Raw genomic sequence first — 24,706 nt, 5'->3', positions numbered from 1 at the left:
TCTTATGGCAGGTTCCGGAACATTGTATCTAAAATCATCACTCTTACCTCTGTGGTTTTCTTCACATATTCAACAGATAAGTTTCTACCAGGGTAGGACGTTCACTTTAATCACAACAGACAGTAGCCAAAATACTTTACATCATAGTTCACTAGACCTGTAAGTGCTAAAATGTATTCAAAAATAGCCTGTGCTGGGCTTTGAACAAAGCCAGTCTCATTCATTACACATTCACAAAAGTAAGCCGTTTATATGGCGATTATGTGAGAAACAAGAAAGTCATTATTGGCAGATCCCATAAATGAAGGGTGTTGCATGCAATAGTAGATACATGAGTTGTGGTAGATAAACAGGTACATAGGTTTGTGGCAGTGCTTGATTTGTAAAAAAATAAGTGCTGGGTCCCTAATCAGGAGGCCACTTCAGCGTGCACCAGCCCATTGCTTCCTGTCAGCGCCACCTATGACAGAACCAACACAACTACTTACAATGAAACCCTTCAAGTGTGACAATTCAGACTATTCCAGGCCCTAAAAGCTAAAAGAATGACTTGGAATGCAGGTAATCGCCGTTTTAATGAATAATGAATTTACAACCAACAGTTGTGTGTTTGTCTCTATATTAGACGTACAGGACTACCATGTGGCAGACTGTCTTAAATGTTAAGTGCCGGTGCTGAGTACCGGAAACCATCGGCTTATATTAAACACTGCAAAAACGTAGTTGTGTTGATGTAAGTATGAGCTAGAAGGGCGGGCTGCAAATGTATGGGCCACAGTATGGGTTAGCAATGCATTTGGGTGGGTTAATAGGAAAGTGTATGGAACCCTTGTTGAGAGGTAGGCAACACAAGACACCATACACACGAGTGCTGTGGAGTTGAGATGCAGATGTTGATTTATTGTAAGATCGCGGGAGGAAGTTACAGCCAAAGCAAGAGGCTTAGGCTGCCGCACGTCCAGGTGCACCTGGTCCCCACTGCCCCCTCCCCTCCGCCGGTCTAAACCAGGTCCCACCTTCCTTATCACAGTACTCATTACCATGCAATCCAGAAGCCTGCAGACGACCCCTCAAACTTGCCACAGTACGTATATATAGATTTAGGTATACAGACACATTGCTAGGTGACAAGTAGAAATGCAGACCTTATCGTCAAACACCACCAACAGAGAAGCATGTATGGATAATAGAAATATGAGAATATCGTCAAACACCACCAACAGAGAATCATGTATGGATAATAGAAATATGAGAATATCATCAAACACCACCAACAGAGAAGCATGTATGGATAGTAGAAATATGAGAATACCACCAACAGAGAAGCATGTATGGATAATAGAAATATGAGAATATCGTCAAACACCACCAACAGAGAATCATGTATGGATAATAGAAATATGAGAATATCATCAAACACCACCAACAGAGAAGCATGTATGGATAGTAGAAATATGAGAATACCACCAACAGAGAAGCATGTATGGATAATAGAAATATGAGAATACCACCAACAGAGAAGCATGCATGGATAATAGAAATATGAGAATATCGTCAAACACCACCAACATAGAAGCCTGCATGGATAATAGAAATATGAGAATATCGTCAAACACCACCAACAGAGAAGCATGGATGGATAATAGAAATATGAGAATATCGTCAAACACCACCAACAGAGAAGCGTGTATGGATAATAGAAATATGAGAATATCGTCAAACACCACCAACAGAGAAGCATGTATGGATAATAGAAATATAAGAATATCATCAAAAACCACAAACAGAGAAGCATGCACAAATAATAAATATAAACATGAGAAGAACAGGTACAGCGATAGTGCAAATGGCAACCGAGAGAAAGTGAGGCTGACAGGCAGGAGAGCTGCCAGATACATTTATATGTAATATATACAGCTAAGGAGAGATATCTTGAAAAAATAAGAAAAAGTTGACCGAAGGTAGAGAGTCAGGTCAAAAAGTGAAGATGCGTTTTTGCACTCCTTGTCTCAGTCACAAATGACGCCTCCAGGCTGAGAAGGCGCATTCGATCTGGCTGTACGAGGCAGGGCATGGGAGGATGTCCCCGATGGGCCTCCGTCAGCCGCTGAGCCAGGAAGACAAGAAGGGATTTCTCTGGGGGTGCTGCCTCCAATTTGAATTTCATTTCAGCTCTGATCAGTTGTAAATAGCAGCCTGTTCCTTTGAAATGTAACCGGTGTTTGCTCTGGGCTGATGGGACGTGCATGCTGTGTTTGCTGTGTCTGCCGCCCCGACAGGGCATCTGCGGCGCATTACTCAGCCCGGCGCGCGGCGGCAGCTGCCCTGCTCCCCGCAGCCTGCAGAAATCCTTTTACTCACAGTAGCAGGTGTTCGGGCCTAGCAAGTGCTGCGGTTTGGGCAATGAGACATGGCTCCGGGCTCTGGCGCCTCTCTGGTGGACTCACTCGTCCCTCCCTGGAGTTCTCACCTTCATCCACGGCATAAGGAACCATCTAAGAGCAAGACCCGGAACCGACCAGCAATACTCAGTGCACGCTCTATACTTCTGAACGCAGATCCCTCATCAAGACGCTTCTGCCTCCCACTCTGTAATGGCGGCCACGGTTTCCTCCTGTGCTCACTGAATGTTATTCTTTGAAGACACTTCTTGCTGTTGACTCGAGCATCCCTGCTACCAAATACGGAGGCAAATGAGTTAAACTTCACAGGCAAAGGCAGCAACCTCCACGCTGCAGCTGAACAATTCGATGATGTCGTCTGGAGATATGTCTCATTCAAGGAGGCTGGGGGCAGACATGACAGCCTTTCTCCTGCTTTGTGTGTTTTGGTGGCTCTGGTAACACAGCGATGCTTGCATTCTCTGACCTCAAGCACCCAGCAAGATCCCGGATGCAGTCGAACACTCACGGAAAATGCAAGACTTTCTTTTCTGCAGAAGCATTCTGAAGGGCCACCCCCTCTGTTATTCCCCAGGCGAGACCTAAGTGGAAGATGACGTGTGTTCCCTTCCTTGGAAGTTGAACATTAATAAAGGGCTGTATAAAAAATAAATAAAGGGCTGTATAAAAAATTTAAAAAAAACAGGAAATTAACTGAGCGGACCGCCATTGAACGGCAAGACAACATATCTTCTAGAGTTTAAATGCCTCGCAAGGGGTCATGAACGGCTTGCTGAGATGCCTAATCTTTTGTTTTGTCAAAGGTGAAAGATTTGATGATGTGGTACTCCAAAGACTCCTGCTAGGCTTCCCTGTGTGCTCATGCCACATACACCACATCTGCACCTGGATACCCTTCTATCCCAAATGGACAGTGCATTTGGAAAAAAAGAAGTGGTAACACACTAGGTTAGGTGTGCTCCAGCTCACTCTTGTGTGATATCCGTACTCTGCAACCTATTGGGGCAGAGCTTGGTACGCAAAACAATGCCATAAGCCAGTGGATCATTATGGAAAGAAACCGCACGTTACAGTAATTGAACAAAATGTACAGAGTCTAAGTGCCAGATGTTACATATAGTGCATAAATATGTTCCAGTGCTGCAAGGCAACACAACAAAATACATACCTACTTGTGTTTGTGCATTTTCACTTCAGAACATGACAAAGCTTCATGGCAGAATATTATCTGTGACTGTCAGGCTTGCAACACACTCCCTGAAGTGAAGGCATCCCACCTGCATTTTTCATGCTGCCATCTCAGAACATGACAGTACAACATCCTTTTGGCACTGCATATCACTGTCTTCTTCAGTAAATTGTTCAATAAGTGGTTGACTCTTGCGGTTCAGAACGGATTCTCCCTGGCTTTTAAGGCTCATAATTGCTCACTCCCCTACTAGAATACACAGTACAAGATCTTTGAAAATTAAATGTGTGGGAATGCTCTATTACTTACCAGTAATCTTCATTACTCCGGGACCCGTTGTCATCGTCCCATTCATTACAAAGTGGAGATGACCATCTCCCGACAGAAAAAAACAAGAGGAAGGCTGGGACACTAATACTGCCCCTCACCCCGGGAGTACATAAGCAGTACTTACCCAGCAGCCCTCCTGTACTAACAAGCCCAGACAGGAAGGCCGGCCGTCCGGGAGGGAGGGAGGGAGGGCGTATGAATGGGACGATGGACAACGGGACCCGGAGTGATGAAGATTACCGGTAAGTAATAGAGCATTACCCCCAGGTCCCTTATGTCCTCGTCCCATTCATTACAAAGTGGAGAATACCAAAGCAAAAATCCGGCCTTCCGCACCCATAAGCAAACCCAGGAAACCACAACAAGCAGCAACCCAAGGGAGCACCGAGAAGGAGGGAAAGGAAAACCGCAGGAAACAACCGGCCCGCAACCCAGAACAGGACTGCAGGGACAAGGACTGGAGACAAACAGAAGGCCAGGGCACCCAAAAAAAAAAAGGAGGCCGCCAACCCGGGAAAACCGAAGAAAAGGCAACCGGGACCAAAGGACCCGCCAAAACAACCCACCGGAAAAAGCCGTCAAGCCCAGAACCAGCAGGAAGGCACACAGGACCCGCCAGACCCACAAGGAAACCAAGACATCCCCAAAGAATGTCAAAGAAAGAAACGGTCAACAGAGCGCAGGCACAAGCACCCAGACAAAAAAGGAAGGAGAAGCACAGGCCAGAAACGACCCACCACACCAAACCAAAAAGACACGGCCCCAAAGAGACCAGAGGGGGAACCCCGGCCGAGGAGGAGGAAGCAACACGAACCCAGGAGCCGAACAGGAGGGAGAACCCGAACCCAACCCAAAGACAGGGAAGGGGAAGAACCCCAAAAGCCCAGAAGGCCAAAAAAAACACAGGGAAGGAGGCCACCAACCAAACCAGGAAGGCCACCAAACCCTGGACAGCACATGCAGAGGAGGCCAACCCAAAGACCACCGCGCAGAGAAGCCCCCAGAAACCAGCCGAAAGCCGACCCAGCAAGGAGAGGCCAACAAGACCGGAAAACCAACACACAAAAGCCCAACCAGGCCGGGCACAGAGCCACCGGCCCCAACCCCCAGAAAACCCCAACCCAAAAAGGAGGGAAAACAAGGCAGGAGGGGGGCACAGAGCAACCGGGGAAACCCAGCAGCCACCAAACCAGGCACACAGGGCAGCACAAAGAAGGCGCCCACACGGCACAGGACCTCCCAGTAACCCCAAACCGAGGCCAGGCAAGCAGCAAGGGCAGGAGCCGCAGAAAAAGGAAAGACCCAGGGAGCACAGCACCCAGACCACAACCACAAGACCCAAACCCAGCAACACCGGAGAAGAACCAAGGCAAACAGCCAAAGCAGGGCAACAAACGCCAAAGCCAGGACCAGAGCCAAGCAACCCGACCACGGAGGAGGAACCGCAGGCCCAACAAACCCCAGAAGGAGCCCATGCAGCGCCCAGACCAACCCAAAGGGCAGGAGGAACCGGGAACCACCAGCACAACACCGCCGCAGCACACAGAAGGCCAAAGCGGAAGCAGGAGGAAGCAGAACAGGCAGAGGGCCAAGCAGCAGGAAAACCCCAGACAACCCGCAGTCAGGAGGGAGGGACCCACAGAGGCAAGAGCACCCCAGAACCGTTCCCCAGCCAGAGAAGGAGGGGGGGCACCCAAACAGACCCCCACCGGGAACAAAGCCCAGGGAATCGAGGGAGCAAGAAGCCGGCAGACCCGGAGCCACAGGACCCTACAAAGGCCTACAACACAGGGGAAACAAGCCCGGGCAGAGGACCGCCAGAAGGAGAACCTAGAAGGACCCAACCGGAAGCGGCCACGACTGCAGAGCACCCCGCCAGGACACAAAAGACAGCCCAGGCAGGGAACCAGAGCCCAAAAAGGAGCCCAACATGCAGGAGTGGAAAGCCCCAGCAGACACCCAGCCAGGCATCCCCCAAGGGAACCAGACGAGACCAGAACAACTCAGGGAGCAAACACACCCGAGTGCAAACGGACCCAGAAGCCAACAGCACCCAGCAGCCCCAGGAGGCCAGGCAGGCATCAAACCGGCCCGACCAAGCACAACCACCAAGCAGACAGCGGAGCACGGGCACAGCACAGTAACCCCGAGAACAGGCGGTGCGACAGGACACGTCAGCAGTAAAGGCAGCCATGCCCAGACAGCGGCAGGAGCACCAGGGACCAGAGCTGAACCGCCACCGGAAACAAACCCAGGGGGGGCAAGGAAAGAAGAGCAGGCGCCCAACCACACCAGCCAGAAACCTCCACCAGGCACCCCCAGGGGGCCAAAGCCAGGAACAAACCAGGCAGGCTAATACCACGGCAGAACCAGGAGGGGCGGCCAGGAAACACCAGAAGCAAGCCAAATGCAAGCACAGAGAGATCCAGTGCAGAAGCAACCAGCCCCGAAGCAACCCAAGCACACAGAAGGCCCCGGGACAAAGACCCGAAGCCCCAGACCTGAACAAAGGGAAGCCCAAAGCACCAGGAAGACCCAGGCGGGCCCCCAACCAGAACCAAGGCAGCACAAGCCACCCACGCTCAGGCAGAGGGGACAGAGCACCCCAGTGAGCCCCCGGCAAGACACCCCCAAGCATCCACGAGAGGAACCAGGCGCAGCCCAAGGGACAGGAGGAACAGGACCAGGAACCCAGAGCTCCAAACGCCAACCAACTACACAGAAGCCAGGAAGCGGAGTCCAAGAACCAGGACACCCAAGCGGAGCAGAGGCCACAACAGCCAGCCCGCAGTGGAGGCAAGGCCACCGACGGTGAAAACTACGGCAGGCCAACAGGAACCAGGGGAGCCAACAGAACCCCCCCCAACCCCCGCAGTGACCCAAGGAGCAGGAACACCGACCCACCATCAGGCGGGGCCAGGGAGCCAGAAGTAGAGGGGGAACAGAATGTACCCCCAACAGGCCGTCGCTGAAGAAGAGAGGAGTGACCCTGACACAAGAGCAGAAGAGGGCAAGGCGCAAGCAAGCAGGCAGGGAGACCCCAACTACACAGGGAATCCCCGGAGCAAGCAAAGGCAGAGCCAGCGAAAAAAAGGAACCAGCCACTACAGAGGCGACAGGAACCCACGCCAACCCGAGGCAGGCCCCAAACAGAAAGAGCGAAAGCCAACAGCACAGAGAAACAGCAAACAACTAACTGGAGAGGAAACCCCTCAACAGAGCCCGAAAGAAACTCACATGCATGAGCGGCCAAGGGCACCACCCGAAGAAGCGTACCAAAAGGAGAAGACCCGCGGTAAGCCCCAACCCAGAAAACAGATGAGAGCCGGGACCGGCAAGCAGCAAGGCAGCAGGCCAGGAACAGAAACCCGAACCACGCAGACCAAGAAGAGGAGCACAGGAACCACAGCGCCCGACCGCCCAGCACCACCCAGACACCCCCGCACCGCAGGTGGGGGCGGGGGGGCGCGGTCAGAGTGCCCCAGAGATCACCAGGATGTCCGAGTGACCATAGGCATACAGAAGCACCCGCCACCTAGCCCATACAGGAAGCAAGCAGCGTGGGGCACCCAGAGGCAGCAGCAGGACACCTCAAAGGAAGAGGGGACGAAGCACAGCGTGAATGCATGCACCCCAAGCAAGAGACCCCAGCACAAATCTCGGCACCCCCAAGAGGCACATGACGCAGGAACATGGCCCGTATCAGAAGGTCCGCCCGCCACCACTCCAGGACAGACACCAGCAGGCCAACAGAGTCCTCCTAGAAGAAAAAAAGGGGGCGAAAACATCCAGAGCGGGGGCCAACAGCTCAACAAGGCCCCCACTGCAACCTGGTGGAAAAAAACATCACAATCTCCACTGTCCCCTCGTGTCACTGCTGGAAAGAAACACGGCACCCCAGCGCACGAGTAAACAGCATTATGCCAGAAAAAGGTGAAATAACATGCAAGAAGCAAGGAACCAATGCAAAGGAGTCGAAAATATGGAATGAATCCAGGGACCATGAGATCTATAGTCCAACGAACACGCAACTGAGCCATTTCAGCCAGTACAACAAAAACAAGCAGAAGACACAGCACATCAGTCAAAGCGAAGCCAAACACTGCACAGAATCAACCGGCAATGAAATCAGGGCGGGGATCGCGGCAGATGCCCGGATCCAAAGACTGCAGCTCCAGCCACAATTGGACCCCTAAGCGCATGAACAGGCCACAGGATCTCCTTCCAGCACAAGGCCAACGGCACAGAAACACGGGGCCGGGATCATGCACAGGCCACGAGCACGCCGCCCTGTTTCAAAGACGGCAGCACCAGCAAGAACAGAACCACATTGCCACAATGCAGCGCAAGCCAGAAGAAACAAAAACCCCGCAAGCGGGACTCACCCTGAGTGGGGGCCAACCCCAGGAACAAGGCCCCCACTCCAACAGCAAGAAATCCAGGACACCGGCAGGAGCTCATCCAGCGAGGCATGCCTCCCAGGCCAGGCTCGGGAAGACGAGCCCGCGACCCGGAAGTAACATCGGGAACTCCAGCCCCAGCCGCAAAGGACCAGGAGTTGCACGCCGAGCACATCAGAAACACCGGCTCCAAGAGAGACTGTTGCCCAGCAAGCCCGGCAGGCCAGGAGACAGTCCAGGGAACACCACGCCCGCACAGCCAGGCAGCCGGGCAGGGGGTGAAGAAAGAGCACAAACACTCAAGCCCAGCAGGAGCAGCACCAGCACACCAACCAGTCTGTCAACAGACAGAAAAAAGAACAGGAGAGCTGCTGGGTAAGTACTGCTTATATACTCCCGGGGGGAGGGGCAGTATTAGTGTCCTAGCATTCCTCTTGTTTTTTTCTGTCGGGAGATGGTCATCTCCACTTTGTAATGAATGGGACGAGGACATAAGGGACCTGAGGGTAATGTGGCCACACAAGATTTCTACTGCCTGCTGGACTGAACTACCACTTTTATGACTTACTTTCTAGTCTTACCCACCTATTGAAACTACAATAAACAACAAAATATGTGAAAGGATAAACATGCATCACTGATGGTGACCTCAGCCGAGTGGGAAGAGATGTACCCATTTAGCAATAGTATTTTCAATGATCTCACGGTCTCGAAGATTCCTGCACCACAGAGCAGATACAGAAGAAAATGTCCTGCTCACTCTTTCTTTGAGGCTAATCTTATTTCACATAGTCTGCAAGCTGGTTGTAGACCAGGCCACATCACAGAGTTGGTGTTTACATCCATCCTGGATGATTTGCGGAGACTGATTGATCAGGCGGACATTAGTGCGCTTATCCTTTTGGACCTCGCAATGGCTTTTGACACTGTTAGTCATGTGTCATTTGTGGACAGACTGAGGGGCATAGGCAGTCTTACTTTGAATTGAATTACATATTCTCTGTCAGACAGTTCTCTGGCTACTTTCCTCACTATATTTAAATCCGTTTCCTGTGGAGTTCCCTCTGGTGAAAGAGTTAAACTGTCAACACAACTCTTTAATATTTGCATGCTTCTTCTGGCATCACTGTTCTGCTTGCTGGACATAACATTTTTCGGTGTGTGCCAATAATACATGCGTATTAAGCACCTAACTGCCTTACGTCACTGTCAAGCACAACATTTTCTCAAACTAAATCCAACCAAAACCAAAGTTCTCGTCACTCCCCTTCAATGCAAGTCCTATAAATTGGCCTGCTCTCATTCACCCACCTCCAGCTTCTTGAACCTCTGTTTGAAATGTAGGTATTTATTTAGACTTTAATCTCCCCCTCTAGGGTTACATCTCAAAACTTGCTGACTTGTGCTTCTGGAAAATTAAGCACCTGGTCCCCAAATTCCGTCTCAATGTTCTTCGACAGTCCATTGTCACCTTAGATAACGACAGCTGGAAGTTCCTGGGAATAAAACTATTTCTATGGCGGTCTCTAAGGAATGGGACAAACTTTCTTTTGATCTCGATCCTTAACCCCCCTCAGTTTTTGAAAAAAAAAACCTGAAAATCCTGCTTTAAAACCAGTATCAAAGAGCTTCACTTTTTTTTATTAAGTCATGGTCATTGTTTTTAAATGTAGGGACTTACTTATGTTGTTGCCCTTCAATCCACCAAGAAACTCCAGTATCAGTGCACCCTACAAATACCAATAATATAACATAATACAGCCTTTCTAGAAAAAAGGATATCAACATTGGATGCACTGGGAGGAAGAGAGATGACACTCAATGGCATAACATGCCGCGCATGTCAAGCATGTGAGAAGGTTGGAAGATATTGCCGTAGGTACAGTTCTGTTCCCAAAGAGTAACTACTCTTCCAGTCACTTGTTGACTGTCTCTCTACCTTTGACCCTCTACAGTGCCTCTCTACCTTTTGGCTAGGTTCACACTAGGTTCTTCTTTATATACATCAGAGTTCTCCAAATTCGCTCCTGGAAGACCGATCTATGCCAGATTTTTAAGATAACTACATTTATCTAAATAGCGATAGGCTAAAAATCTGGCATTGATCCGGCCTTCATGGACCAACTTTGAGAACCCTGATCTAAGCAAACTATGGAATCTGGACCAGGACAAACGAATGGTCATTTAAAAAGTAAACTGTATAATGACATTGAAACACCCAGCGAAGCCCAGGCTAGACATGAGAGTGGCTTCTCTTTAGTCAGTACTATTCAAAGAACACTGCAAATTAACTTAAAATATCAGATTTGTGTTGTCTTCTTTCAGCTCAGATCGTAGAATGTAAGCTCAGGCACCCCCATATGCGATATAGTTCTGCTTAACTGAAATTGCAAACATTTGCTGGAAATAAATGACCTAATAACACTTCTTCACAAGCTTTGGAAGTTCAACCATCTGTAGTTTATCTTTATTACCCCATCTAACCTGTTACTGATGCTGTTTAAAAACAGACAGTATGCATATTCCTCTCTGCTAGTTCCTGATCAGTTGAATTTGACTTCCTTTGTGTCCTTACCTTGTAGCTTTCTACATTTTGTATCTTCCTTTTATAGTGTAGGTAGACTCACTGAGTGAACTTTTCAAACATGCATTATTTTACCCTTCAGTCCACTAGAAGAAGGTCTGGGGTTTATGAACATTCTGATGGTTTCAGTGTGCATCAGGATATTATCGAGGGCTGAAGTAGGCATGTGCAAGCACCACATCATTGAGTAGAACACTCCTTCTCAATGATCTATGACATTCATTCGTAGCTTTATTTCTCTCTAACAGTTGAGTAACTTGTTTTGGTGTGGCTTTTCAGCATTTTGTCCAGTTAGCATAAAATGCTATTGTTTTAGGCCATCCTGTGACCCTTCAAAACATCTGGTCGTTGTTAGTTCTCTTTACTTTATTAATGTGAAAGTAATTAGATTTGAGTCTTGGAAGTGGTATGGGGAAACACAATTTTTGAAGGAAAACTGTATAATATTAATAATAGTAATAATAATAATATGTTTCTCATATACAGCTTGCTAAAACGTTTTTTTGACATTTCATTAGATACATATAACAGTTATATCTAATTTGGGGGTACTCTTTTTATTGACTTCAGAAATCTGAAAGACTAAGGGGCTGATTACGAGTCTGGTTGTCTATGGACTGCCAGACTCGCAGTGGCAGTGGTCTGACTGACAGATTATGACTTTCTGCGTCATTCCGGCGGTAGACTGCCAGCTGCGCTCCATGGCATTTGCGCGGCCGAGGGGCAATACAATATGCTGAGCGGCACTGGTGCAGTACTGTTGAGCATTTTTCGAGGTCCTCCACTGCCACCCTTTTCATGGCGGTGAGCCTACCACAAAAGGGCTGGCAGTGGGGCCCTCTAGAGGGCCCCATACCCCCACCATGGGTATGCATCCAGGGGGGCACAGCATTGTCTGCTTGTACCTCAAGTTCCAGCATGACATGGACTTCACAGTCCATGCCGTGCTCGAACATTTTTTCCATTCCTATTGCAGTGCCCTTTGTCAGGGCACCACCAAGTGAGAATGACAAAAAGACCATCTGCCTGCATGAGTTCGGGGCACCACCATGGGAATTGCAAAAGGACCGTCTGCCTGCACAAGTTCAACTCATAATCAGGTGGCTGGTCTTTGCACTGCTTTGGCAGTGCTGGGCTGGCTCAAAGCTGACACAGCACTACCAAAGTCATAATCAGGCCCTAAGTCATTCTGATTGGAACCTGTGTCTTCCAGGTCACACACAGTGGTTAGCAGTTTAGAGGTTACACACTCTAATACCAACAGCCATTGGCAATGCCAATAGGTCTGGCTTTAAAGGAATGTGGTATGGTGATGTAAAGCATTACAAGTAAATAGCATGGGGATTATTTGTATTTGTGTGGAAGTAAAGAACTGTAGAATAGTGCTGGTGTAGGGTAAAAGGTCAGGAGACAGCTGCACTGTACAGCCAGACCTATAAATCCATATAGGTTAATGACTGCCCTCCTCCCATCTGTGCTACTGTCAAAGAAAGACAAATGCCATACATTATCCAGGTATCTAAGACACTTTTAGTAGCATTACAATGTTGTGTGTGTGTGCTCCTGAAATTTCAAGCTCAGCCAGCTGGATAAATAAACCAAATAGTCACAGCTGCGTTGAGGGCAAGCACTTTTTCTGTAGAAGCACACCACTTCTGCTCAATCAAAACATGCACTCCTGGATCCCAACATGTGGGCGGAGCTAAAGCCCATCTCGAGAGGTGCTCATATAATTGTCTGATGACAGCTCCGCTGTTAAGCCAGGCCATAAAAACATATTTATGTTCAACATAGTGACAGTTAAGGTGGTGCCTAGCAAATGCAAGGATTCGGCAAGCTGATAAAGGTTTTCAGGGCTCTCGGTTATTCAAACAAATTGTCGAGGACACGTACTTTCATCCAAAATTCTTGCTTACGGTATTTCTTACAAATAAGTGATAGATTACTCAGCTCATTGGTAACTGTCTTGTTCCATACGATTTATGTGTGTGTCGGTTCTATTAAGCGTTTAATAGTCTAACACACTCTTTCTGCATGGTATTGTGTGAGCGTTGATTGAAGTACCACTTACATTCACAGCTGTGGTCCATCTTGTGATTTTTTAGGTCGAGTCTAGAGTCAGCGAGCATGCGCTGCTCTGTGATATTTGTTGTGTTGGAGTATGGACTAGAAGCCCCGCCCACTCTCCGCCCATATTTGTCATTGGCTTGTGTCATTGTCCTTCGTATATCCTGGCTTCTGATTCATAAATAGGTTTCTATACGAGTGACGCGATCTTGGCCCTGAGGACATGGCGTAGTGTCAGTGTGCAGTGTGTGCTGCGTTTTAGGTGTTCCACAAGGGAGGTGGTACTGCAGGTGGGATTGGCCTCATCCGGGTCCTGGCAGGCCGAGCTACTTCGAACCGTGCGCGTGTTGGAACGGGTTGCCCTGGCACAAACGGTGCCCATCCCAACATGAAACCCTCTCTCCTGCCACTATTCTTACATATGTCAGCATTATATTTCCTTCCTGCCTCCAGTGCTTCAAGTGTTTGCGCTTCGGCGCCCGTCACTTAATCTTCCCGTCCCGTTCAAAGACAAACATGAAATATTAGTCACTTCAGACACGGTTTTAAAGCTTGTTTTCTGTCTGTTGGAGGGTGACCTGAAAACGCTTCAGATTCTGACATCTAGACGCGTTTCCCTGTCAAAAACAGGGCTGTGAAAGAGTCGCCCTATTGAAAGACATAAACTCACCCACCGAAGGGGTTAAATGCAACAAAGCTGACCCAGGTTCCAGACTTTTCTGGGGTTCTCAAAAAGAGTACTGTTGCAAGCAGGCCCAGTGGTGTTTGTAACTGCAACAGCCAGTTGTTTTTTTATTTTTTTCTATCAATTCGGCTTGCATTATGGGACTCGTACAGCCTTATTCATCAACGGGCCGTTTTACGAGCCCCTAATAGCGATTCATAGCGAATCGCTATTAAGGACTCGCAAAACGGTATTCATGTAGGAATTGCTAAATAAATAGCGATTCCTACACATTCCTTATTTGCGAGTAGCAAATTGCTAATCGCAAATAAGGAACAACTCCCCATTCATTCCTATGGGCCAAAAGGCCCATAGGAATGAATGGGGAGTATTCCTTATTTGCGATTAGCAATTAGCTAATCGCAAATAAGATAGCGATTTAAAGGGTGCCAGGGGTGTCCAAAGGACACCCTGTAGCACCCCTTAAATGCAAATCGAAACAGGTGTTGCGCACACACATGTCCAAAGGACATGTGTGTCTGCAACATGCAACTTAGAAAAATGCTTTTAAAAGCATTTTTCTAAGTTTTTGCTATTTACCGAGAGGTCTGACCTCTCGGTAAATAGTGGCCGAAAATTGCATTTTCGCAATTTTAAAATGCTTCATGAATTGCATTTAAGGAATCTCAAATAGAGATTCCTTAAATTCAATTCTTCGCAAATGTGCGAATTCTTAAATAGCGAATTTTGCATTTGGGATGATGAATCCCAAATGCAAAAATTGCACTCGCAAAAGGCAAGATTCTGAGAATCTTGCCCTTTGCGAGTGCAATTTAGCTTGATGAATCAGGCGGATAGTTTAGATCTTAGGATTGTAAATGAAGATACCAAGAAGTCTAGCATGCGAAGTGCTGTCCACGTAAAAATAGAAGACTATTTCAGTGCTTGGCGTGACGTGACTCACTTCAGCGCTACAACTCATGCATGGTAGAGTACTGTGAGCGGTCGAGTCGAGTAATTCCCTCAAGCGTTCTGACATTCCGGCCCCCAGCCCCAACTTCCCCAGTGTGCACAGCACACGACCACCAGAAAGCCTCACACGGCTGGAATCGCTGCAGTTCAGAAATGTTAACAACTGACACCAATTTTGTTTGCATCCATAAGGAAAAGTCACAGTTGGTGATCATGTAGTGTTTTGTTGTCAGTTTAAAGCTGTGTTTAATTAATTAAAATGTCTCTCCAGTAGCTCCTATTCGTGTACTCTTTGTCCTGTTGAAGTTCCTCCAGTATAAACAGTTATTTTTTATGTCAGATTTTAACCAAGTCATGTAAGTAGACCTCGCGCTCTCTCTCTTTCCCAGTTACACCACCTTCCCTCGTCCCATCCGGTTTGCTGCCTGTCATTTGGTCTCCACAGATGGTGCCACGCGTACATGTCTAACTCGTGGTGTTCCTGCTGCGATAAAACATGTTCTAGAAACTCATTGAATAGCATTAGAACAAAGGATGCACCAACCCAAACATCTAACAGACATCCAACTGCTGGCTCCCTCTGTAAGGGGGGGTTGGGGGTGTATTCTAAATTGAACCTTTTTCACCATCTTCACAGACTGTGACGGCAGACGCAGACAAGGACAGTTGGTAGGCAGTAACCTGACATTTTTTCGTTTTCGTTTTATTTTTATTTTTTAATGCTGTGGCAAGTATGCTCCGAGCTTCTGGGGGTGTTACAGGGTCTCAGCAGAAGCCTCGGTCCTGATCCCTAGGGTGGAAGGTAAACAGGCCAGGCCAGCTGTGAGAGAGGTACACAGGTCTCAGTGCGCATAATTGACGAGAAATTCATATTTATCCCGCAGGCATAGACTTTAATTTTATATTGCTCCAGCCTAACTAGGGGACCCCCTTCATCGACACATAAGTGTGGTGGGTAAGGACCAGTGATGTTTACATTAATATTAAATTGACACTGATTGCTATGTAAGTTAATCAAGAATACAACACAATTTGACGGAGTGACACTTATTGTTGCTGGTGTGCATTTTTGTGCCTTTGTTGACACTTTTGTGATTGATTGTTACACCTCAAAGCAGAGTGCATTAGGGGAATTGGTGTCTCTTTTTCCCCCTGATTATTACATATGAAAGCACTTCCAGATATGTGAGTACAGACTAGCACTTTAAATAAGTACTTCTCAATGCGGTACTATAATGTGCCTATTAGTGTCAAAAATTCCACGTTAATAAACAGTAGATAATGTAGCACCCAGGATAATGTGCTGCATGGCTAAATACTTATAAGATCCCAAAGGCAAGACCTATTGGCTATGCTAATGCATGCCCTTAACTGAAAGGTACTATACAAATAATTCATGCAGGATGCAACAGACCGCTAAAATCATTCATAAAATAAATATATCTTCATATTTCATGATTTTTGTTTTAAAATCTTGGCAACTTCATACTATTAATGAAGGTTTGAAAAAGATAGTGCAAATTCTGCAGGAAGTAGGTTTTGTGGGAAATAAAAAAATCAGCAAATCTTCACATTTATGGGAGAAATATTTTGAGTGTGAACTGGGCACAAATGTTCTCAAAAGAATGCAGAATCCACATAGGATAATTTAGCATGTTTTTTTAAAAAGTATTTTTGAAAACCACAAACCATTATCCAGGTAAAAGCAGTAAAACCTGTGGTAAACAACCTTTACAACGAAACTTTTACAACGCACTACCATTACAACGCAGTCATTACAATGCAAACCATTACAACGCATTGCGCTGGGGGGCGCTCTAGGATAGGGAATACGTTTAATTTACTATCCAACACCTTCCCTAGTGTCCACGGGGACTGGAGTTGGAATAGTAAATTAAACTATTCACTATCCAACACCCAAAAGCACTATGCGTTGTAATGGATTGCGATGTAAAAACCGCGTTGTAAAGGCAGGCGTTGTAATAGCCTGCGTTGTAACGTCATACATCCAAACATGTACATCATCAAAGACTGAACTGCCTCAGAAAGGAAGGAAAGAAAGAAAGTCCGAAATAATCCACCAGGCAACCCAGCATGGCCAAGAGAACATGTGTAGAAGTGCTGTTTTGTGAACTTTCATTACTTCCTACCAAAGCAAAGCTATGGTTTGCAGGCTTCTGACACAGACGTAACTTTTTCTGCATAATAACAAAGTGTTCCTGAGAAGTATGCATTGTGAACAATACAAACAGTGAGCAAGTGGAAGTTATTTTAGTTGTATTAGGACATTTGTAGCCACTCATAAACAGTCTGGCTGTGGCACTAAGTACAGACCTCATGGAGTGGGGAATATAATTAAGCCCGTCTACCAGATTTTGAGCATACACTTTTGTAGAAAGTGTAGGGTCCAGCAACAAGTTTTGGGACCAGGGCAGTCATAAATGTAATGCTATCTGTAGTCAACTCCTTCATGGATGTTTGGGCCTGAGTACCGATTGTTTGGTTTGACATTAACAGTAATTCGATTTTGGAGGGCCTGAAATTGAATTTAGCAGATGCAGGACATCCAGCTACTAGGAGCGGTGTCATCTCCTATTTAGATTGCATTGGAGATGTTGCATTCTCACTTGGATAGATGATCATTAGGGAGGATGTCCTGCATCTACCACTCTCCAAACTAGGCGCTAATCTTAAAAATGATTGTCTGTCCATAACTTGGTCTCCTGAGGCAGTTCTTAAACACATTTGGGTCGTTGACAGCTGACACTACAAGGCATCTCTTTGATTTATGTCCTGCGGTCTAGTTAAAGAGATGTTTGAAACACATACATACGTCCAGTCCTAGTGTCCAGTTTCTATGGACAGAGAGATTGTAATCGTCCCTTAGCCATGAGCACTTTTGGGATCTGCATAGTGCTGGCATGCAGGATGCAACTGGAGAAAACCCTATATGGTAAATAATATAGAAAGTTAATCACCCAATAAATCATGTGCTCCTTTCAAAGCTACTATTTAAGTCTACTTTACTGATTAATCTGTCTATGTTGGTGCCACAACAAACAATGTTTTAATAAGGTCATTGTAAAGTTGATACCACCCCAAAAGTTAATAAAGAGTCTGTGTGGCGTTTATACTGTAGACCAAACATCCTGGAAATTTGAGAAAAATGATATTGGAGTGTAAGCAACGTATGTTCCCATCTAACTTAATTCTTCAAGGTACTGCAGAATCGTTACTCCGTTCTTGCTGTGCGCAACTTTGAGGCTCACTCAAACACTCGCTTAATAGGATGTGTTGTTCACAGGCCAAGAATATGGGCTCACAGGTTAGAAGTATGTTGATCAAAGACTAGGAAGATGGTGGTCAGAGGGTAGTTCAAAGGGTAACAGGTGTCTACCTTTACACACTTAAAAAGGCATAATTTGGCACTTATTCAGTGGTTGTCCAACTAAAGTGTAGTGTAGTTCCTATTATCCCAATAGGCTCTGCGCATTGGAATAATACCTTCAATAGTATAGGCCTAGACCAGACGTTAACTAGGTCTACTACTGTCGATATTAGACTTAAAGTTTTGGGTTTGCCAGCTAGCTCAGAGTTCACTAGAAACTTTCTCGAATAGGCATGGAGGAGTTGAACCTCCCTGGATAGACAAGAAGGGATTTAGTTTCTGACAACCATAGAACATGACAACTTTGCTCTCCCCTAATCAAGAGTGTATCTCGAGAGTCGTGTGAACAAAAGGCAATTTATTTTACTCAGTCAGTACGTGCATTCTTAGTCTCATCAGATTGTAGAGAAAAGGAAGAGACGGGCGTGTTCAATAAAAGATGTTATTTATTGATCAGTCTCTTTTCTCATACAAGAGAAATGGATCGATATTATTGCAATACTTATGGTTAAGTAAAGTGCATACATTAAAAGCAGAAGTATAAAATAATACTGTAAAAACATTGATATGGTTTCTAAGCCATATGAAGGTTTAAAATGAATAAGATATATTACATACACATATACATTTGACTAATCGTACTCAACTGGTGTTTCTAACTACGCCTACCCCGTGTACCTGACCTAAGTCTAATGCGTGGGCGGGAATAGAAAGTTACCGTTTAAGTTAAGTTTGTTTTGCCAAGTGACTGACTAAAGAATTCTCTGTGAGGGGTTATTCAGTTCTGTACCTGGAATCTAGGATGGATGAGGGATGGTATCTCTCGTCTCTGGCCTCGATATTCCAGGCTGCCTGCGAGGGCTACCCGGAAGCGCCGGAGCTGGATTTTTCGGCAGGAGAATAGACAGCTTCTCGTTCTCAGCGCGTCAGGAAGGCGGGGCTGCGCCAGCGGGGTCTGCTCTGCTCTGGGCTTCGGCAAGTCTGGCTGCTCCGATCTCGTCACCACCACGTGTGTTTGCATAGGGCAATATCGGTAATATTTATACCTTTAAGGTGCCGAGATTGACGTAAGGATGGACATAGATACGTCAATAAGGATGTCATACGACCAGGTCGTTAGCGCATTCTTTTGCTGAAGTTCTCGGTGAAATCAAAACAATGGCCGCAGGGTTTTTCCCAGGTTGTCATAGGTTTGATTTGTTTTGAGAACTCCGTATGCCTTATCAGGGGCTGGAGGAATATCGCTTGTCTAATTAGATGGCAAGCGTTATGACCTAATCAGATAACACGTTCCTGTGCCGTAGTGTGGCTTTATCAGATAACGGTTCCTGCATCATGGGGGTTTTCTGCCTCATGGGATGGCTGCTTGTTAACTTGTTAGTTTGTTAACCAGAATAGGGTCAGGAATAGGGGGATCGATACAGAACCTATAGGAATACATCACAAAAGGAAAAAAGGGTTTGAGCATATTTGGGAAATATTGCATTCCTCTTTTTAAAATAGACCTTCAATATACCTTTTCAGCATGTTAGAAGTCAATGAACGTTTTTCCGTTTGCTTAAATTGTCTAGCTAGAAATGGCTTGGAAAAGAAAGGGAGAAAGATGCACATTCTTGAAACTTCTATGGTTGAGATCTTCATGGCAGGATGAAAAAGTAATTTGTGGTAAATAATTAGTACTTTTATAAAAGTTAGTTGTTCAATATTACAAAAATACTTTGGGTGATTTAGTAGCTAGGATTGTAAAATTAGTTTTAATTATGGTGATTTTGTAGTAAAGCAAATAGATATCGAATTTTAAAGTAATAAAAATATTGTTTCTATGGAATAACATTCCATATGAGAATAACCTCTAATTAAACTACTTTCTCATAAAACTCGAGGGAGCGGAACTAGTACCCACCTGGGAAAAATGGGCTGCAAAACATCTGGATGTGTTCCCAAAATAGAAAAATCTCCCCTTTTATGCTGATGTTAAAGGAGAAAACATATGTTTTGCTGCTGAATTTCCTGTTTCAATAAAATGAAAACTCCAGTGCACTAATGTCAAATTTAAGGCAACCCTTCTCTCGCTCTTTCTATGTCTCTCCTTTTCTTTCTACTGTCATCTGCCGCCCTTATTACAGCTCTTCTTTCTTTCTCTGTCTCTCATTCACCCTTTTGTTTCCATCCAAATGGTCTTCTCTCCTGTCCCACCTCTATATTCCGTCCTATCGTTGAGGTAAGATATATGTCACAGAGCAGTACCTTTGGCACAGACCGAAGTTAAAACAGAAACTGTGCATCACAATCAGAGAGGGAGCCACCTGCTGAGTGAATGAGCTGTTGATGTGCTCATCTGGTTGGTGTGCTTTTAGTCCAGATATGGTTTTTGTTGGTGGTTGAATGTCAGGCTTCACTGTGAACATGTTGGACTCTTTTCTCATTCGTTCATAACACTCATTTGACGTCCTTTCATTCTTACATCCATGGTTCCATTTTTCTTTCTTATCAGAGTGAAATTGGACACAGCCCTCCTCCTGCCTACACTCCCATGTCAGGAGTAAGTATTTCTCCATCAACAATCATCGTATTAGGCTTTCTGGATGTCTGTCATTGGTGTCTGCTGGATTTTTCTGCTCACATCCCTCCGTATTCTCTGCTACTATAAGTAGCGCAGCACCAACAACAGGGAATGTGAACCTATAACTTCTTCTGCCCAAATTTACATCAGGAAGCGGGCACCATTAAAGATTTATGGTTGGGGTGGAAAAGGCAACAGACTTAGCTGGATATTGTCAAGCCTACTTTACATTCAACTGCGACATTTTCTCTTAGTCTTAAATGAGCAGCTGAAATTGTAGATTCTTGGTTGTGGCATTAGCTCCTACTTCATATCAAAAATACTGAACTCTTTCTGGATTGGTTTGTGTGACTGGTGGTCGAAGCGGGAAACATCCTTTAGATCGTGGTGTTTACACCGCGATGCAGTTAGAACGCAGCCGTTACAACGCAAGTCGTTATATCGACTTGCGTTGGATGGCGCTAAAACCTAAGGAATAGTAAGATTTACTATTCAAACACCTTCCCTACTGTACGTAGACAGGTGTTGGAATAGTAAATCTTACTGTTCCTAAGTCCAGCGCCCTCCAGCGCAAGTCATTGTTACCACCTGTGTTGTAAAAACTGTGATGTTGCATACCACGATCATTTTGATTGCGTTGTAACATCACATATTCTGTTGAAGCTCCAACTACATTCACAGCTATCTTCTATCTTGTGATTTTACCTTAACTGACTGATTCTGAAGGAGTGCCATCAATTAATGCATGCAGAATGCGACAGGCTGCTAAAATCATTGATAAATAATCACAATTGGGCCTTTTCCAAACTCCCAATGTTATATTCGTTACAATGTTGTCTTAAAAAATTAGAAGAAATATTTAATATGTTGCAAATAATGTATGATGTCATCAGTGACTCCAAATCAAGAACGTATGGTCACTTAGCATCCACGGTCATACATGTTAGGGAACCCTCGAGGGCCAAAGCCAACAGGGACAAACTTGTTGAAATGCGGACCTCCTTAAGCACTCTTGAATTCAGGTTGGCCCACCATGTCAGGTGAGGGTCAATAACAAGCCCAATGTAACCAGTTGCAGTCAGTAATGGTGATTATTACTGCCCTAAGCAGAGGAAGCTGATGTGAAATGTTCACAACCTAGGGCCTGATTCTGATGCAGTTAGGAAAGCCTTCCCACCTAAGACCTGATTCTGATGAAGTTAGGAAGGCCTCCTAATGGCATTTGCTCCTTTCAAATCAGATTGGGAACCTGTCTTCCCAACCCAGGGCCCAATTATGATGCGGTTAGGAACAGATGCTCCCATTGAAGTCAATGGGTGTCCAACCAAATCGTATCTGGAAGCATACGGATGCATCGTACTCCGTCAGTCGGACTCTCCCGATCCGAGTGGGTCGGAAACCATTTCCAAACCGATTCGGTCCGGAAGCTTCCCAACCCACATCAGATTCAGGCCCCTAGTGAGAGGCTTCATGATATGAACTGATAGGTACTGTAGGAGGTAAACTTACCAGTTGTCTCTTAATAGTACCCAAAAACATGCAAATACAGTAACTGATGTTTTGAAGGGACCATCTGTGTTGAGTCATCAAATGTCCATGGGTTGTGAAAGCAACATCATTTGACCTTTAACTGATGACAGTCAGAGGAAAAAAAAGTATTCAATGCAAAATACTAGAATAGTGTCATAGTCTCTCAGTGCAAGCGCAGACCATTGATTCTATAGCTCAAAATTCCATTCAAATGTCTTTATTTAATGACAAGGAATATTTCCCATGCAGAGTACAAGATTAATATACACCCTAAGGTTAATCTCATAAAAAACTTTGAAACAGGGCATTACCATGGTAAATGAACTGGCGACAGTGACCATGCCAGATGTAGACATTAAAGGTCCAATATGAGGAAACCTCGTTCAGTAGGCTACTCTACTATTCAATGCTATTTAATGTCACCCCTCAACATCCTCATGCAATCATAATCTTCGTTCTCCGGTCCCTCTGGCAAATATCACATCACCTCTCCCCTGTCAACTTCATCTCTCGGCCCCAAGGTGGGCATTGCCTCCACACACCACACACATTTCCTTCTCTCTTTCCTGTCTGGCATGCAAGATTGGACACTGTGACTTGGAGAGAATTATATCGATGCTTGGCTGTTTAAATGAGACTGGCAGGGTGAATCATTCGAGAGTACTGCTAGAGATCCCCACAAGAGGGAATGACCGTGCAGGTGAGTGCATCGCAACTGAACAGGGAGATGTTAGGGAGGAAGAGTGGAGCACAAGATAACTCAACATCGCGGTTGAGCACATTAGGTCTGAAGTAAACAAATAATCAACCAACACTCTGGAACTATAACTCACAAGGATATAACATATCCAAAATTGCACTTCATAAAGGGTGAATTAAGCGTATGCATAATGTATTGTTTAAATTGTGAGATTGAGGCCTGGTTGAAAAGATGAGACAGAGTCAAGGGACTTACAAATGAGGGTAAAATGAGGTCTAGGTAAGTCTGAAATAGATTTTAGGGCATGGGCCCAAGAGGACCACTTTTTTGCATCAGATGAAATACCCATGTATGAGGTAGATGATGAGTCATTGGAGTTGCCAACAAGGAGCCTTTGCAGTGTGTAGGATGATGCCCATGGGATTTGGAGTGATGGAACACTTGGGACATATTTATGAGTCCCTTGTGCTGCTGTAGCATCACTGTTTGTGGCGCTCTGGGGGTGCAAATCAAATCATTCGAAGCTACTTGACATGGCTCTGAATTGCCTCATTGATCTGGAGTACGGCAAGGCAGCTTAAATTGCTGCGTTGCCTTACTCTGCGTTAGGGAGGCATTCCATGGGCGCTACGGTGGATGTTCCCAAACAACACCCATGGATTTGGACACTTCCCCAGATTTACAAAACTATGTAAACTTGGGGATGTGCCAAAACCTTATACCTCCCAAGGAGAGGCGCAACAGGGAGAAATGACTTTATTTCTCCTTGTTTTTTCCTCTTTCCATGTGCGCTGCATTCTGCAGTACACATAGAAAGATGAAAAAGCCCCACAGGATTGTTTTTGTGCAGGAAGGTGCTCCTTCCTTCACAAAAACAATCCTGCCGACAACACAGGCGCCCTTGCACCATGTTGCTGCACTCCCCATTGCCAAATCCCCATAAATTAGGCTCTTGACGAGGTCTGCTTCTTTGGATTCAGTACTGCAGTTCACTTCAGAGGTACAAAACACCTTGTATCAACCACGATGGAGGAGAATTGGTGGCAGGCACAGAGGCTCGGGACAGAGGTCCGTGCCAGCAGCACACAGCCTGCAGCAAGTCATAAGGAAAAAAAAAATAAAAGCAGTTTTATTAAGCTCTTTCTCACAGATCATCCTGTGCATGTTCAGTGAGAGGCCACCAGGATACACAGGGCCAGAGACTTGGCCAGCCACATGGTAGAATGCTTTTCAAAGAACTCAAGTTCAGGAGGATCTATGTGGGACTAGTTAGCATAGATACTGTGCAATGATGTTATTGCAAATTATGGTGTGACCTTATCCTAGCCACCAATTTAATCGAGCTATGCCTATTTTACAGTCTTTGATCATCTGATATGTGTTGTATTCACCTAGAATGTATTCTATCCAGTCACCTAGATATGAATACATTTATGTATATGATATCTAGCATAATAATTGTTTTATTACTGATAAAGCAAATTAGCTGGAGCACTCACAGTTGATATCTAATTGTGACTATGGTGGTTCCATGTTTCGGTCCAAGCAGGATCATCTCACTCTGCTCCTTTGGTTAAACCCGCCACGTGAAGACCACAGCTGGACTCGAGACCCCTTGTAATAAGCCAAAGTTGCACTATAATAAGTGTAGGTGTACAATAGGATGCACAGAATTATTTCATCCATCCAAGGCTAATGACTTGTGCAGATAGCTGTCAAGTAGCTCCTTGTCATGTGTGACATCTTCTGCTAATCCTTTATAGTCAACAGAACTTTGTGGAATTGGATTTTTAAGGTCATATGTGTAATGATGAAACTATACTACATTTCCCAGAATGCAGGGTTTATTTGGCTTCAAAGGCAGGACTGAATTAATGTCCTACTGTTGACATGAGATCATTTGGCAGTTATGAAAGT

General features: G+C 45.6%; 1 protein-coding gene across 1 annotated transcript in view; it reads left to right on the top strand.

Annotated features, from left to right (window-relative positions):
- ERBB4 (erb-b2 receptor tyrosine kinase 4) overlaps positions 1–24,706 on the top strand; it is a 1,576,940-nt gene that overhangs the window by 1,523,939 nt on the left and 28,295 nt on the right. The window contains exon 25 of the mRNA XM_078682001.1: positions 20,491–20,538. Coding sequence (XP_078538127.1) covers positions 20,491–20,538 — 48 coding nt within the window. The remainder of the gene's footprint in view (positions 1–20,490; positions 20,539–24,706) is intronic.

This window comes from Lissotriton helveticus, chromosome 3_1, assembly GCF_964261635.1.
Source record: "Lissotriton helveticus chromosome 3_1, aLisHel1.1, whole genome shotgun sequence".
NCBI classification, from domain to species: Eukaryota; Metazoa; Chordata; class Amphibia; order Caudata; family Salamandridae; genus Lissotriton; species Lissotriton helveticus.
The sequence above is the reverse complement of the archived record's forward strand: the minus strand, read 5'-3'. Positions and strand labels throughout refer to the sequence as shown.